The following is a 16,259-nucleotide window of genomic DNA, read 5'->3' on the forward strand; positions in this document are numbered from 1 at the left end:
TAGTTTACGAACATACAAATTAAAAGCAGGAGTAGGCCTCTCAGCCTCGTGAGCCTGCTCCACCATTCAATAAGGTCATGGCCGATCTAATTTTAACCTTAACCCCACATTCTTGCCAACCCCGGATAATCTTTCACCCCGTTGCTTATCAGGAATCAATCACCTTTTGAGGAAAAGAATACCAAAGACTCACAACCCTCTCAGAGAAAAGAAATTTCCTCATCTTTGTCTTAAGTGGGCAGCCCCTTATTTTTAAACAATGACCCCTAGTCCTAGATTCTCCCACAAGAGGGAACATCCTCTCTACATCCACCCCCCTCAGGATCAGCTTAGAGAGAAACAACTCTTAAAAATCACCAACCAATTGCCTATCTGATTACCTAATTAATACCTCTGGATTATAGCTCTTGGGTCACTCCGTCTCCAGCTCCCTCTCTTGGTCCAATCCTTGTTTTGTAAATACTGGAACAACATCTTTTCTCCCACTGGGCTGAATTTTCCTCACTCACCAAATTCCTCAAGTTAGGTCCTTGCTCAAAGGGGTACTCTGTCGAGCTGGACTTTGACTGTCTTTTGTTTTCATTTTTTAAATCATTGGATAACAATATGTATTGGCACAGACACAATGGGCTGAATGGCCTTCTTTTCTGTCAAAAACTTTCTATGGGCTTCCAGTGCAGCACTGTTTACACCCAATTTTACAATAACGTGAACTTATTTGCTATGTCAATACAATTTAATGGAACACAATAAATTCCTTAACACCTAACAACAGCTGCATAAAGACATTCTTTAAATAGAATTTTGATTCCTTTAGGTATACATCAGGCATACTTTGAACAACTATTACTGCTTCTGAAGTTCCTCCAAAGTTTACTAATTACCATGTTAGCATTTTAGAGCTGCAATACAACTTACGAACATCCCTGGGTTGCATCCCAATAATCATAACAGATGTAATTTACTGTTTTTCACGTTGCATGTATTCAGAATGTTAATTGAAATTGCACCATTTTAGGGAAAAATTCTAGTTTCCCAAATGCATCAGATGAATCATAGAATCACAAAAAGTTGACGGCACAGAAAGAGGCCACTTGGCCCATCGTGTCTGTGCCAACCAATAAACAAGTCACCCAGCCTAATCCCACTTTCCAGCATTTGGTCTGGAGCCCTGCAGGTTACGGGACTTCAGGTGCATACCCAGACACCTTTTAAATGAGTTGAGGGTTTCTGCCTCTCTGACTCTTTTGGGCAGTGAGTTCCAGACCCCTACAGCTCCCTGGGTGAAAAAGTTTTCCCTCATCTCCCCTCTAATCCTTCTACCAATCACCTCTCAGTATCCTCCCATTTACTGTGCATTCCTTTGCCTTGTTCGATCTCCCCAAATGTATCCTCACACTTCTCTGGGTTGAATTCCACTTGCCACTTCTCTGCCTACCTGACCAGTCCATGGATATATTCCTGCAGTTTACAGCAATTCTCCTCACTATTTACCGCGCAGTTAATTTTTGTGTTGTCTGCAAACTCCTTGATCATTCCCCTTACATTTATGTCCAAATCATTTGTGTATACCACAAAAAGCAGGAGACCTGGTACAGAGTCCTGCAGAACCCAAGATGTGACTAGCTCAAACTGTAAATTATTTAAAAAGTGATTAAAGCTTTAATTAATTGATGTTCGGAGCTAATTTGGGCAATTCTCCCATTTATCTTCACATCACAGATGAAATGCAATTGGGGTTTTACAAAAGCACTTTGCACCACTGAGAGTGTTCGGACATTTTGCAGAATCAGACATAAAACTATCATTCATCATACCCACTGTTGAAATCTTTTTGATATGCTCACTGTCATGGATATAATATTGAAAATGGTTGTTGCTTGAAACATGTTACGGTGATTTGACGGAGATCAAGGGCTTCAAATGATATCACCATAAACCAAAATAGTGCAGAACAATTGTTCAGTTTTGGCCATGCATTCTCAGTGAGCAGAAATGAAGGATGGAATTTCCTGTGCCTGCTGGCGTCAGGTGTCATGGTGGGCGTGAGCAGGCAATATGGCAGGAAGAGTAAAAATTGGTTTCACGACGTCATGGAACCAGTTTGCAATCGCCTGCTCCACCTGTCAATGGCAGGCTGCCTTTCCTGCTGCTGGACATTGGGAACTTCATTGTAATACATCTGTATATCATTATAAGCCCAGCTCACCAGAATCATCCCTGCAAGCTGGATCATCCGAGCACCTCGGCACATTTCAAAACTGGACATAAGTGACGTGCACCTGGCAAGCTGCCCTTCACTGGGGACTTTGAGGCTTGTTTACCTACCTTGCTCTGGGCAGCACTCACAGTCATCAGCGCCAGGCTTCGCTCGCAGCACCACATAACTTTTAGGGGGGCTAATGGGCAGGTCTCTACTTACGAAGCCAGCTGTAAGGCGGGGGTGGGTTTTCAACAGCTGCAGGACTAGGGCTTGCTTGGGGAATGGGGAGAAGTGGTCTCAGGCAAGGGAAGAGGCTGCAGGATGAGGGCTGTACTGGGGAAGTGGAGATATCCCAGTGTGTGTGAGAGGACACATGTTGATCTGGGCAAGTGGCCTCAAGATGGTGAGGGCTGAGGATGCAGTCTCCATAGGAGTTGAGGCCAGATGGGGATGTGAGGGTGTGTGAGAGAGTGGGTGGTGATGTCCCTTGAGCTGGCAGTGAGTGAGATGAATATGTGATGGCCTTGTGAGTGTGTGAATTTAGAGTGATGAGATGGTTGCCTTACCCTGGCTGCATAGGTGAAATCATTCATCCTCTTTCTGCACTGGATGGCCACCCTCTTCTGTGCAGCATTGGCACTGACCACCACTGCCACTGCCTCCTAAGCCAGAACAAGGGTAGAGGACAGAGCAGTGGGTTCCAACGGTGTTCAGATATCGTCCCAGGGATGCGCGACAGAATCAGGGGGGCTGCAGTCTTCTTGCCATTCAGGGCCATGTCTTCTGTGCAGCAGTCCTGGGCTGGAAGCACTGAGAGGTGGGCATGTGGCTGCACTTTAAATATGGCGCCCAGCCTGAGGAAGCGGCGAGGTGACGACGTGGTGGGCGAATGAAAGCCCGTCCGCCATCGAAACAGCGTGTTTCCCGGGAATGCATGATTGATGAGAAGGGGTTAGGATGATATGTCCTGAAAAGCCACCATTGCGGCCGGTGGATAAAACATTCTTTATCCCGCCCGCTACCGCACTTAATGTAAATCTGGGATGATTCCACCCAAAGTCTTCTATTTTGCGTGTTAGGTTAATTCTTTCTAATATCAATAATAGGTTTTGCTGTTCATGTATCTTTTTCAGTTGGGACGCAGTATCACCTGTCCCTTGCTGCTGTCACAACTGAGGGTAGTTGAGAGTCAACCACATTGGTGTGGGACTGGATCCACATACAACTAGACTGGGTAAGGATTGCAGGCTTTCTTCCAGAAAGCAGTAATTAACCTGTTTAGTTTCTAAAACAATTCAACAACTTCATGGTCACTTTTTATTTCCAGGTTTTCTTTTACAAAGTTAGGTGGTGAAGTAAGCTGTGAGGAGGGTGCAAAGAAGCTGCAAAGAGGTATAGAGGTTAAGTGATTAGAATGGAAGGTGGAACACAATGTAGGGAAATGTGAAATTATTGACCTTGGTCGGAAGAATATTTTTAAAGGTAAGAGAGACTAGTAAATGTTGGTATGCAGAGGATTTGAGTGTACATGATTCACACAAAATAATACAGCAAATAATTAGGAGGACAAATGGTATGTCAGCCTTTATTGCTAGGGGGAACAAAAGTAAGGAAGTCTTGCCGCAATTGTACAGGACTTTGGTGAGACCACATCTGGAGCACTGTGTACATTTTTGATCTCTTTACCCAAGGAAGGATATACTTGCCTTGTTTTGAAATCTCAATTTTTCTCCATCAGTTTCCATGGAAACCTGTTTCTTTTACACACGTTTAAGTACACGATCTTGCAGTTCATACCCACGTGTAAAATTGCAAATGCTAATTGATCATCTATTAGATTCCAGCAGATTTCAGTGAAAACAAAGCTCTTCAGGTGGTGCTTCATAAAATCATTCCTCAAAATTAATTAGTTTTTGTACAACAGTGTGTTTTATAATCATGTGATATTTTCAAGTATTTACTGTATAAGAGTACAGAAAATTACAGAAAATCATTTAGATACTTCACAGGAGTGTGCTTCTGCAATACTTGAGTCAAAAGGCATCTAACCATAACTGCAGCACACCACCTATAGGTAAGGTTAGAAATTACAATTCACATGCTGGACTCAGTTTATAAATTTTGTTTGCTTGCAGTGCAATTCAGCAGCAACTACCGATGAAAGGAGAGACAACATTCAGCATCTGTTATTAACCCTCAAATCAATGTGCACACCATTTTGCATTCCCACTGATCTCTTATTTCACTCCATAGTACTTACCTCAAATTTCTCTTGACAACAATCTGCAAAAACAGGGTGCAACCAGAGGCAACTGTAACAAGTGCAGAAATCTTTAGAAGATGTATTTGGGCATTTCCTCGAAATGGAAAAGGATTGTTAGTAATTATACTAGAGCACCAACAAGGCTTCAGTTTCCCTGAAGACCAGAACATGCTTCAGCAACCTTGACTTGGCAAATACCTTGATATTCTTCATATAAAGGTCAGAATTATGGGTGAAAGTCCCACAGACAAGGGTGCAAGGGAGGGGGTATGGCATGGGGAGCTTTGGCATATAGTTTTCAGATGACTACCACACACAGTAGCTGTTGGATAGAGATTAGGAAATTAGGAGTAACTACAGTTGCTATTACCCCAACCCCCTCCCAATCATAGGTTCAAAGTCAACTGTAGCAACCTCAATACCACCCTATCGGAAGATCCTATGGCACTCTTTTGAAGGAGGGGAGTTATCCTTGGTGTTCTGGCCAATATTTATCCCTCAATTAACATCTCTAAAACAGGTTATCTGGTCTTTATGACATGGGAGCTTGCTGGGTACTATTTGGTTGGTGCTTTATCAACAGTACAACAGTCACTAAACTTCGAAAGTATTCCATTGGCTGTAAAATGCTTTGAGACGTCCGGTGGGCATGAATAATACCATATAAATGCAAGTCTTTTATTAATTACTGATTGGAGCTCTAAGTTTACTGCCATGTTTATTAGAACGAAAACTGACAGCTACATATGACAGTCAGAAGCCAAAACAAAATGTGTGTTAAAAATAACAGTCTTGTCCTTTCTCACCCAGATCACTCAGTTTTAGTCAGTCTCATCTGTGTGACTTTTGTGCTGTAGATCTTTGCTCACTTATTAGATCTAGAGTTTGAGTGCAAGCTGCCCTGGAAACTTGCTTTAACCCATATATGCAAAATGTACACACGGATAATGATCAGTTAGAATGTGATTTTGTGCCCATTTAGGAATTAAGTGCACCTGCACTTTGCCCTAGAAAAGCTCCCAATTAATGTTTGTTGGAACTGTGTAAATGCCTATGTACGGAAGCGTGAGTGTAGAGACTCTATGGGCGGAATTTCATGTAGGCCGGCTTGAAAGCTGGGGAGAGCCCCACATCGCCTCTTTTCGGGAAGGCCTGCACACATTATGTGCCATTCAGGCACTTAACTAGGCAGCGGTGTGCCTTCCCTGGGATCAATGACTGCTGGGTGGAAATCCAGCCACCCGAGGGCTACCAGCCAGAGCTGGCAGCTGTGCATTGCTCAGTAGCGCCATTGGGGTGGTGGTGGCCACTGGTGGTAGTGCACCCAACCAAGACCCAGAATCGACATGGGACTGAGGCCACAGGTGAGTGATGACAAGGTGGGTGGTGGGGTCACCCTGTGGAGTGGGAAGGGGGTGGGTGGCAGCAAAAGCAAGGAGGTGGCTCCCAGCAGCAGCAGCCCCCTCCCCCCCCCCCCCGCCATCCCGATCCCGATGCCAGGTCCCTTGGTCAGGCACTGAGTGCTTTTGAATGAGGGTCCCCCTGGGAGCCCGCGAGCAACCACGACAGGATTTGCTTTCAGGGCTTCCTGTATGGTGAATCCTCAACCTACCACTGGGTGAATGGAGCAGAATGAGGCACTTAACTGGGCATTAAATGCCCAATTGGTGGCGGGATGAGAAAGCCGTCCACGAGCCTTCCTACCCCACATTTAATCAGTTCCGATGCCTCCACCAACCATCCCCCACCCTATTAAATGCCCCCCTGCCACCAAACTCGACATGGGGGAGGGCATTAGATTCTGCCCTATATGTCAGAAGACTGTAACTTGGCAGAGAAATTATGACTTGTGCATTGTATGGACTAGAAACCCTTGTGTTCCTGTTTGCATTTTTAATTTGCATTGCTGCAGCTTGTTTGATCCCATCTGATAAACTGGGTGTCACAAGATAATTTCCGTGCATTTGTATCCATTAACAGCATTGCAATCATCAACGCATTTTGATAAAGCCTCAAGGAGGTGGAATGAATTATTTTTCTGACAGGTAATTGGACTCGAGCGCCATTTCCATCCTTCTCGTCATGTTTGGCTCAGTGAGTCTCGGATCAACAAATCCTTATCCTTCAAAGCACAGTGTAACCTGTTTAAGTAAGTCAGGCGCACTTTTTAAAAAAATGAATGCTGCTCACTCTTACAAGCGCTATATTTCTTGTTACGGGAATTGCACGCTTTCCCACTATATGAGAGAGGGAGAGTTGCCATCTCTGGTTGTACATTGTTACACAACGAATTTCCATCCCTTAGTTTCACCATAGGTCCCCTCCACATCAGTCCTTGTACTGCACTGCCTTCCAGTGCCAATTACCTAATTGGATGGTTTTTGACTCACACATAGCCTTTATGTTTACACATCTCCAATATTTTTATAACATAAACTAAAAGTGTTCAAAGTGAATAACAAAAAACACACATTTTTAATGTGTCTATTATTTTTCTCCTAAGTTTTTCACAGGAGAGTGCAGGAAATGAGACTTGATGAACAAGTCCCATTCCGGAAATTTGAACACACCGAAATCAAGGCTGGCACTCCATTGCAGTATTGAGGGTCTGCTGCAATGTCAGCAATGTTGTCCTCCAGGTAAGGTGTTAAACCAAGGTCCTGTTTGCATTCTCAGGTGGAGATAAAAAAAATCTCATGGCATTATTTTGCAAAGGAGGTGTCCTCCATGTCCTGGCCAACACTTATCCCTCAACAAACATCACGATAATAGATAATCTGGCCATTGTCACAGAATGTTTCTGGAGACTTGCTGTCCACACATTAGTTGCTATATTTTGTATATTAAAACATTGATTGCACTTTTAAAGTACTTAATTGGCTCTAAAGATCTTTGCGGCATTCTGAGGTAGTGAACGGTGCTACATCTTTTTTCTTAATGGATAATCCAAGAAGGTTATCGACCCGAGTAACAAACCAGACAACTTTTGGTGTTTGTAGCTCCACTCCACCGCAAGTAATATTCTTCTGCCCCAAAGGGTGCTTTTTTGGAATGAATTTTCTTATCATTGCTCCAAAACTTTGTATTTAAAGATAAAATCCTCCTTGGAAAACTTGCTTCCATAAAGGAAAGTTACAGAAAATACAAGCAACTTCTCTCAGCTACAATATTGGGAAAATCTGTTAGCCATAGCTATGTGTTTTTTTTTAATTCTTTCATGGGATGTGAGTGTCACTGGCAAGGCCAGCATTTATTGCCCATCCCTAATTGCCCTTGAACTGAATGGCTTGCCAGGTCATTTCAGAGGACAGTTAAGAGTCAACCACATTGCTGTGGATCTGGAGTCACATGTGGAGTCACAGACCAGGTACGGACAGCAGATCCCTTTCGCTAAAGGACATTAGTAAACCAGATGGGTTTTGATAGTTTCATGGTCACCATCTCTGGGACTAGCTTTATATTCCACATTTATTAATTGAAAATTCCACCAGCTGCCATGGTGGGATTTGAACCTGTGTCCCTAGAGCATTATACTTGGCTTCTAGATGCCTAATCCAGTGACATTACCACTACACCATTATCCACCCTATTACTGGAATTTATACACTAAACAGCTGATGAAAAGGCTTTTGATCTTTTCCAAAGCTGTTAACTATACAAAGGTGATTAGCAAGAATGCTATAGTACTATTGAGAGTACAATCTGATCTGTACATGGTGCAAATTTGTGCTTAAAGGCTTCATTCCTCGAGAAAACTTTCATTTACAATTTCTCAATGTGGCAGTGTAAATTATAGGAAAACACATCCGCTTGACGTTTGCATGTACCACTTTGATGATTGGCTTTTCTGCTCCATTCTAAAAGATTTTGCCAAACACTTTTTTTTATCAAGACATTGCCCCTTTAAGTGAAGTCACCTGTCTTATGCATAGATACTGCAGCTCTCACTTGTAAAAGCTGAATGTTTCTTCCAGCATATGTTTTTGATATTAATTTGGAGTATAAATTTACCAAGATGCTTAATTAAATGTAAATGACATAGGAAAAGGAAAGAGAAGAGCAAAAATTAACAGAAAGGGCTGCTCAGGTCTGTAGTAAATGAATAATAATTTACTAAACCGGTTACTAAAAAAAGAATAAAAAAATACTTAGTGAAGAAAATTGCTGTATAACAGACTACATTACTGTTGTGTCAAACTGCACTATTTCAACAGAAAAAAATATTCTCTTCTCTCCACTGAAAAGGACCTTAAAATAAAGGATTTGCATTTATCTAGCACCTTTCATGACCTCAGAATGTCCCAAAATGCTTTACAACCAATTAACAGTCACTACAGTCACTGTAGCATTGTGCAGAAACCTGACAACCAATTTATCACAGTCCCTCAAACAGCATTGAGCTAAATGACCAGATAATTCTTTTCTTGATACTGATTGAGTGGTAAATGTGGGTCTGGACACTAGGGTAAACTCACTGGCTCTTTTATGAAAAATGCCATGAGGTCTTTTAACACCAAGCTGACAGGGCAGACAGCTCCACAGTTTAATGTCTCATCTGAAAGACAGAAAATTAAATGAATGTGAGAAATTAAGTGAATTATCTTTGTCTCAAATTGTCTAAATAAGAAAGTGAATTTGATTAGTTTTAATCCAAATATTAGTGGACACACATCCATCATATGAACTCAGACTGGATGAAAGGACTTGCTCAGGAAAGGGAAATTATCCTTTGGATGGGAGAAAATGGGTTAATATTATGATTAAAGCAGTTTGCTGCTGTAGTGTTTAGGGAACATTTATTTGACCCACGCTCATTCTGATTTTGAAAAGTTCGCTGTTCAGACTGAGCAATGTTCTCCAGTACTAACTCCCACCAACTGAAGGAGCACCAATGTTTAAAATAAAAACAGAAAATGTAAAAACTCAGCAGGTCTGGCAGCATCTGTGAAGAGAGAAGCAGAGTTGACGTTTCGAGTCCGTTAACTCTATTTCTCTCTCCACAGATGCCGCCAGACCTGTTGAATTTTTCCAACATTTTCTGTTTTTATTTCAGATTTCCAGCATCTGAAGTATTTTGCTTTTACATGCTTAAAATCTTGAATACACCAACTTTAGTGGCATGCAAAAGTGCTTTGAGTATAAAGACTATTATGCCAGTCTATAAATTAATTAGTTTAAAATGACTCAATCTAGTGAGTTAATTTGAAATAAATCAGCCATTATTTGCAGTATAATTTGCTGAGCATCTGTTGATCAAAGCTTATAGGGTTTAATATATTTAATCTTGATGTACTGATAAAATGACTTGGATTATAAAACATTGCTTTCTATGTAAAACAGCATGGCAAAGTTTCAGTGCAACTGCATCAGGATTCTACATTCACCTTAAAAAAAAACTACTCCACATAGAGTTACTGCCTTTTTCTGTCACTGATATTTATTTTCCCAAGAACATCCCCATGTTGTGTCAGTAATACTTTGGAGAGGAATAATTCTTCAAACCAATCCATTTTTTAAAGGGGAAAATGTGTTCTCCCAAGTTGCCCTTCTCCTCCCCAACCTCAACTGTTCCTTGTTACAACATCGATGTGTTGTTTCTTGACAACACCATACCAACACTATGGGGTCACATTTCACATATTTGACAAGCAGCTTTACCGCTCCACAATTTCTTTTGACCCATTCATTGCCTCTGTGTCTCAGACTGCTTGTCTGTCACTCAGTTCAGATGAGTCACAGTTTCCTCCAGTTGGCAATGAGCTCCATACCCAGGCATGGATTACAACCCCCACCCTGGTCACTATCTCAGGCTGAACTAGATTGTTCCCAACTTTGGCATCCTATTCAAACCCTCATTTTTTTAATCCCACCAGGAGCATGCTCCTCCCAATCTTTCTCCAACCCCATCATTTACCAAGAAATCAATGTTCCCCTGACTCTTGTGCATCCTCCACTCTCATCACTCTAATTTTGGTTGCTGGGCCTTTGGCTACCTAGGCCTAACCTTGTGGAATTTTCTCCCTAAATCTCACTACTTCTCCACCTCTCCTTTAAGACCCTCCATAAAACCCAACTCTTTCACACCTCCTGATATCACGTTCTTTAACTTGGCATCCATTTTTGCCTGATTCAATGGCTGTACTGTCCATGGTTGATGGGCAAGAACAGGAAATTTAGGTAGGCAGAGATGCCTGATCCCATTTTTGCACATGCATCCCATAAATTCCTAATGGGAGTTCTGGCTGTCAAGATGGAGATCTGTCTGAAAATTGGAATGGACAGCAACTCAGTGATATATTAGCATGACCACCATGCCTTATTTTGGTCGCATTATTTTTCCATTTTTAAAGTGCAAGTAAGGTGGCAAAGGCACAAAATTCATCCTCTTGCATATTTGTACATTGTAGATTATAGGAACTGCTAGACAAAGACAGGCCAAAAATCAACCAAGGAAAACCTCAGTGGTGGAGTGAACCAGAAGTCCAAAGTCACCCGATTCCTTCAAAGCAGGCTAGATATATCATTTCAGTTCTCAAATTATTCGTATACTGAATCCTAAAATATTATTCTTGAAAAGAAATTCAATGTATTTTGCATTGAATTAAACAACTGTTCCATAGATTAACCACCCTGTCAATGAAATATTGCTTTTGCAGATAAATTTTAAATTTATCCCTCTTCAAGCACAGGCCATGCCCTCTGGTTTTACTATTCTAGATAAGATGAAACAACTTGCCATGGTCTCACAATGTATCGCATTGTTCTGTGACAGCCAAAATAGTACTCAAGACCACAACAAACTGGGGGTGCCTATTACAGTATCACCCAGAGGCACCACAGGATAAAGGATTGCTTTGGACTTTTCAATGGAGATGCAGACATAATGATTTTAATAATTTCATGTATAGCATGCAATTAGTGTGCTGACAGAAAGGTTATGCCACGCTACTTCTGTCAGGCTTGGTGTGGTTTGAATCCCCATACATACTTACCTTTCAATAATTTTAGCTGCCATTTTGTGGCTCCCTGGTAAATGACAACCTCCTTCATGTCCCGTGGCATAAGGTTCTCCCCAAAAGGTGGAGGAAGAGAGGGACAGAAAAGCATAAAAAGACAAAAAGTTAGAAAAAAAAACAGAAGGGGAAAGAGATGAGAGACAAAGAAAAGGAAAGAGGAAAGAGGGGAGAGAGGGAGATTGGAGAAAAAAGTTGAAGAGCAAAAGCAGAGAACAAGAGAATGAATGAGTCTTTTCACTTATGATGAACAATTCCAACCGAGATAGAAATATCTAAAAGTATCACATGCACACACCTAATTCATCAGCCTGTTTTATGGATGATTACTTCGTGTCCACAACATTCCTTCATTTTATTCAATCATCATTGCAAATCTCCTTCCACAAACAACATCAAAAATAGATTAGCTGTTTGTTTATCTGTGCTGGTTGTATGATCTTGCTGTGAACAAAAATGACTGGTATGTTTCTTACATAAAATCAATAAGTACTCTTCAAAGTAATTTGTTGTATGAGAAGCAGGTTGAGACATTTCTGTTGTTGGTGCCACAAGATTAAAGTGGAGTCTGAGCTGAGAGAAAGGAGAAAGATCTCGAGGAGCTGGCCATTGGAACCCAAACCTTTCGCCATGCAGTAACAGCAAATGTAGGAGTCTCTGGCTTAGTGGCACGTCAACATGAAATTTGGGAATGCAGGCAATCCTTGAGGAAGCACAAGTGTTGCATGTATGTCATCCCATCAATGAAGGACTGTCATGTGCTTTCCAGAATTGGCATTCCTAACAGGCCAAAGGGCATCCAGTCATTAATCATGAGCAACTTATTGTTAATGAGTATCCTAGCTCACAGATTGGAACACTGAGCTAGGTGAGGTTGCGCATGTCATTCAAATCTTCTCCAACCTCCGTGAGGTTCAGGTGTTAAGTCTCAGGGATGGCATCTTGGTCACCTGATAGCACCTCACATACAAGGCTGCATCACTGCTAATGTTAGTGGGGCTGAAGCTACTATAGACCATAACAGTTGCTATTGACTACAGCTAGTGATCTTCGCTATGTTCACCCGTTATTCACTAATCTATTCAATCTATCATTTCAGAGAGAAGGATAAAACAATTATGGATCCAGGGCCCAATGCTGCCTTTTTGAGCGTTCTAATACAATGGAGGAGAAGAAGGGAGAGGTAACACTGAGCGCAGTTTCAGGAGGTGGTCCAGGCTGCAGTAGAGCCTCAGTAAGAACATGAGGTTCAGGGGGATAGACCCAGAACACAGGTATACGAAGAAGACTGTCCTATTTACAGATGAGTGAGAGACAATGCTGCGCACGTCTGGCATGTCATAAGATCTGGTAGATCACATAGAACCATAGAAAAGTTATGGAGCAGAAAGAGGTCATTCAGCCCATCATGTCTGCCACATTCTTTGTGAAGACTTAACGCCCCATGGAGTGGGAGGCTATCCCCTGCCAGTAGCTTTGAAGGTGACCACCAGGCTCAAATTCTTTCCCTGTGGGTCATTTCAGGGATTCACAGGGGAGCTGTGCAGCACCTCACAGTCCACAAAACATAGGTGTATCAAGGAGGACACAGATACCCTCTAAAGCAAGGCACATCACTATGTGAGATTTACGCTCGATGAAGATAGCCAGGCTGCGAGAATCAACGGCTTTGCAGCCAACTCAGGCTTCACAAGAGTGCAGGTGTAATTGACTGTACACATGTGGCTTTAAGGGCTTCATGGCAGCAGTCCCTGCTGTTTATCAATTGTAAAGGCTATAATCCCATCAATGTTCAATTAGTGCGTGATCACTAGAAGCGCAAAATGCACATTTGTGCCAGGTACCCTGTGAGTTACCATGACTCATACATCCTGAGTCACTCCCAGATGCCTCAGATATTCAAAGGGTCTGAGCATCAACAGAGATGGCTGCTTGGGCATAAGGGGTACCTACTGAAATGCTGGCTCATGACAGCAGTGTGTCAGCCTCAGAGTGCATCAGAGGAGAGGTTCAATGTAGCCCCCAGCTCCACATGGTCTCTAATCAAGCAGATCATTGGCATTTTGAAGATGCGCTTCCAAAGTTTGGAAGCTCAGGTGGTGCCCTGCAGTACACACCCGATGGGGTATCCCCATTATCGTTGTGTGTTGTGCCCTTCACAATCTGGCACTGCAAAAAGGTGAAATGGAGAAGGATGAGAGCACCTCGGAGAAAGAAAAGCAGGAGGCCCAGGACCTCAAGAGGGTGATGAGAGTCAGCTTCCATGGGATGACACCATCAAGGAAGCAAGACATGGAAGATGCACCCATTGCCACTTTAATTGCTATTAGATTCTAGGAGTAAACGAAGGCAACGGAAGATGGCCACATTTCTCCTGGCCCTGAATGCCATTCCATTGCATTGAAAGGGATGTCCAACCAGTCACATTGTGAGCTAATTCAGCATTCACACTTGCACCTTCTAGCCTTATGATTCACCAGGCCATGATCTAAGAAAGTCAGCATTGCCTATACGCACTCGCTCTGGAGATTGAAAGTCACCTCAACAATGAGAATGCTGCGGAAACTTACTTGAAGCAGTTGTTGCCACATTAGTAAGAAACTACAGCTGTCAGTGAGATGAGGACATGCTGAGGATTTGCCCCTCCAGCCAGGTCTTGTTCTTTGGCAGTACCATTGATGAGACACAACTGCCACTAACCCCTCAAGGCTGCTGAGCTGCCCTCACACAATGGTGTAGCATGAGGAAGAAAGGTTACAAATGCATTAATCACACACTTCCAATAAAGGTTTTAACACATCTTCCTGACATCACACAAGGGTGCAGAATCTATCTGTGAGGTTGACATCACATGAATGTGAATCTCACTGAGGGAGACTATCACTGATTGGGATGATGGCTAAACCTCGAATAAGAGGGTTCATATGTATATAATCATAATACCTTCAGTCAACCAAACCATTCACATAAACATCAAATGTATTAACAAAAGTGCAATATTTTGATAGTGGTTGCACACTCATGATCCAAAAATGATTTCCAATGTTCCTTAACTTTCCTAGCCCTGCCAAAATGCCTGGGTGCAGCTCCGACATCCGCAGCAGAGGTGGAGGCAGCCTGCTGACTGCTACGATTTGATGTCTGGATGGCAGACGTCCTCTGTTGGCCCGAGGCCTGGAGGGTCCTGGCTTGATAAGGATCTCCTGCTCAGGGGAAGATGCACCCTCCTCCGCCTGAGCAGTTCCAGTGGATGGGGTCATAGGCAGAGGGGGTTCTAAGCAGGTGGACACCCTTGGAGTGTCCTGAGTGGAGGCCCCCAGGGTGTTCGGCTGAAGCTTATATTCTCTCTGTGGGTTCCCAAGAGCCCCTCCCTGGCTCATTGAGTAGAAGGGGCACCTGGAGGGAGGTCAAGGTGCCTTGTCCCCCCTCACCTAGACATTGATGGTGCCCACCAGGGTATGTTAACATGGGATCCAGGACCGAGCGCAAATTTGGCAAAACCTGTTGGACCAAGGTCTTCATGGTAATCCCCAACCTTCTCATGGTGACCTCGAGGTGCTCGCATGTCACAGTCACAACATCAGATTCCTGAAGGGAATCTTCCATCCATTGCTCCAGCCTGCTGAGTGACTGCTGAATCTCTGCCTGATGTTTCACCGCCTGTTGTTGCATCTCCAACATTGAGTTGTTGGCCGCTCACAGAGGCTCATCATCTGACTCCGGCTCAGCAGCTGGCTAGTCTCCAGTAATCTTCTGAGTGCCAGGGACCTGGGCTGTCCCTGCCTCCAATTGCTGTGGTAACATTAGAGTGAGGCTTCTGCAGTAGGCGAGCCTGAGCCTAATCTAGAGCTATGCCCCACCGAGGTGTGTGTCTCTGTGCTGGTGGAGAGTGCAAATGAGTGCAGTGGCGGTTCTTCCTCAGCTTTCTCATCCAATGTGGTTTGGGGTCTGGGGCTTACATTGGCCAGCCTTGTGGGCCTCAATCTATTGGTGCCTTTCTGAGAGAGGAGAGAATTTTCGTCCATGAACAGGCAGATTACAAGATTGCATGTCACTCATTGTGAATGTCAGGATGTGATGAACACTTTTTTTTAATTCATTCATGGAATGTGGGCATCACTGGCTAGGCTACCAGCATATATTGCCCATCCCTAGTTGTCCTTGAGGAGGTGGTGGTGAGCTGCTTTCTTGAACTGCTGGAGTCCATGTGCTGTTAGGAAGAGAGTTCCAGGATTTTGACCCAGCGACAGTGAAGGAATGGTGATATATTTCCAAGTCAGGGTGATGAATGGCTTGGAGGGGAACCTGCAGGTGGTGATGTTCCCATATGTCTGCTGCCCTTGTCCTTCTAGATGGTAGTGGTCATGGGTTTGGAAGGTGCTGTCGAAGGAGCCTTGGTGAGTTCCTGCAGTGCATCTTGTAGCTGGTACAAACTGCTGCCACTGTCTGTCGGTGGTGGAGGGAATGAATATTGGTGGATGGGGTGCCAGTCAAGCGGGCTACTTCATCCTGGATGGTGTCAAGCTTCTTGAGTGTTGTTGGAGCTGCACACATCCAGGCAAGTGGAGAGTATTCCATCACATTCCTGACTTGTGTCTTTTAGATGTTGGACAGGCTTTGGGGAGTCAGGAGGTGAGTTACTCAACGCAGGATTCCTAGCCTTTGACCTGCTCTTGTAGCCACAGTATTTATATGGCTAGTCCAGTTCAGTTTCTGGTCAATGGTAACCCCGGGATGTTGATAGTGGGGGATTCAGTGATAGTAATGCCATTAAATGTCA

At 43.4% G+C, this 16,259-nt stretch overlaps 1 protein-coding gene across 1 annotated transcript in view; it reads right to left on the reverse strand.

Moving 5' to 3' along the window:
* Window positions 1-13,805: 13,805 nt before the first annotated feature.
* The window catches only part of slc13a1 (solute carrier family 13 member 1), a 94,666-nt gene continuing 92,212 nt past the window's right edge, over window positions 13,806-16,259 (reverse strand). The window contains 1 exon segment of the mRNA XM_078567538.1: window positions 13,806-13,917. Coding sequence (XP_078423664.1) covers window positions 13,806-13,917 — 112 coding nt within the window.

This window comes from Cetorhinus maximus, chromosome 22 (assembly GCF_964194155.1).
Source record: "Cetorhinus maximus chromosome 22, sCetMax3.hap1.1, whole genome shotgun sequence".
Classification (NCBI taxonomy): Eukaryota; Metazoa; Chordata; class Chondrichthyes; order Lamniformes; family Cetorhinidae; genus Cetorhinus; species Cetorhinus maximus.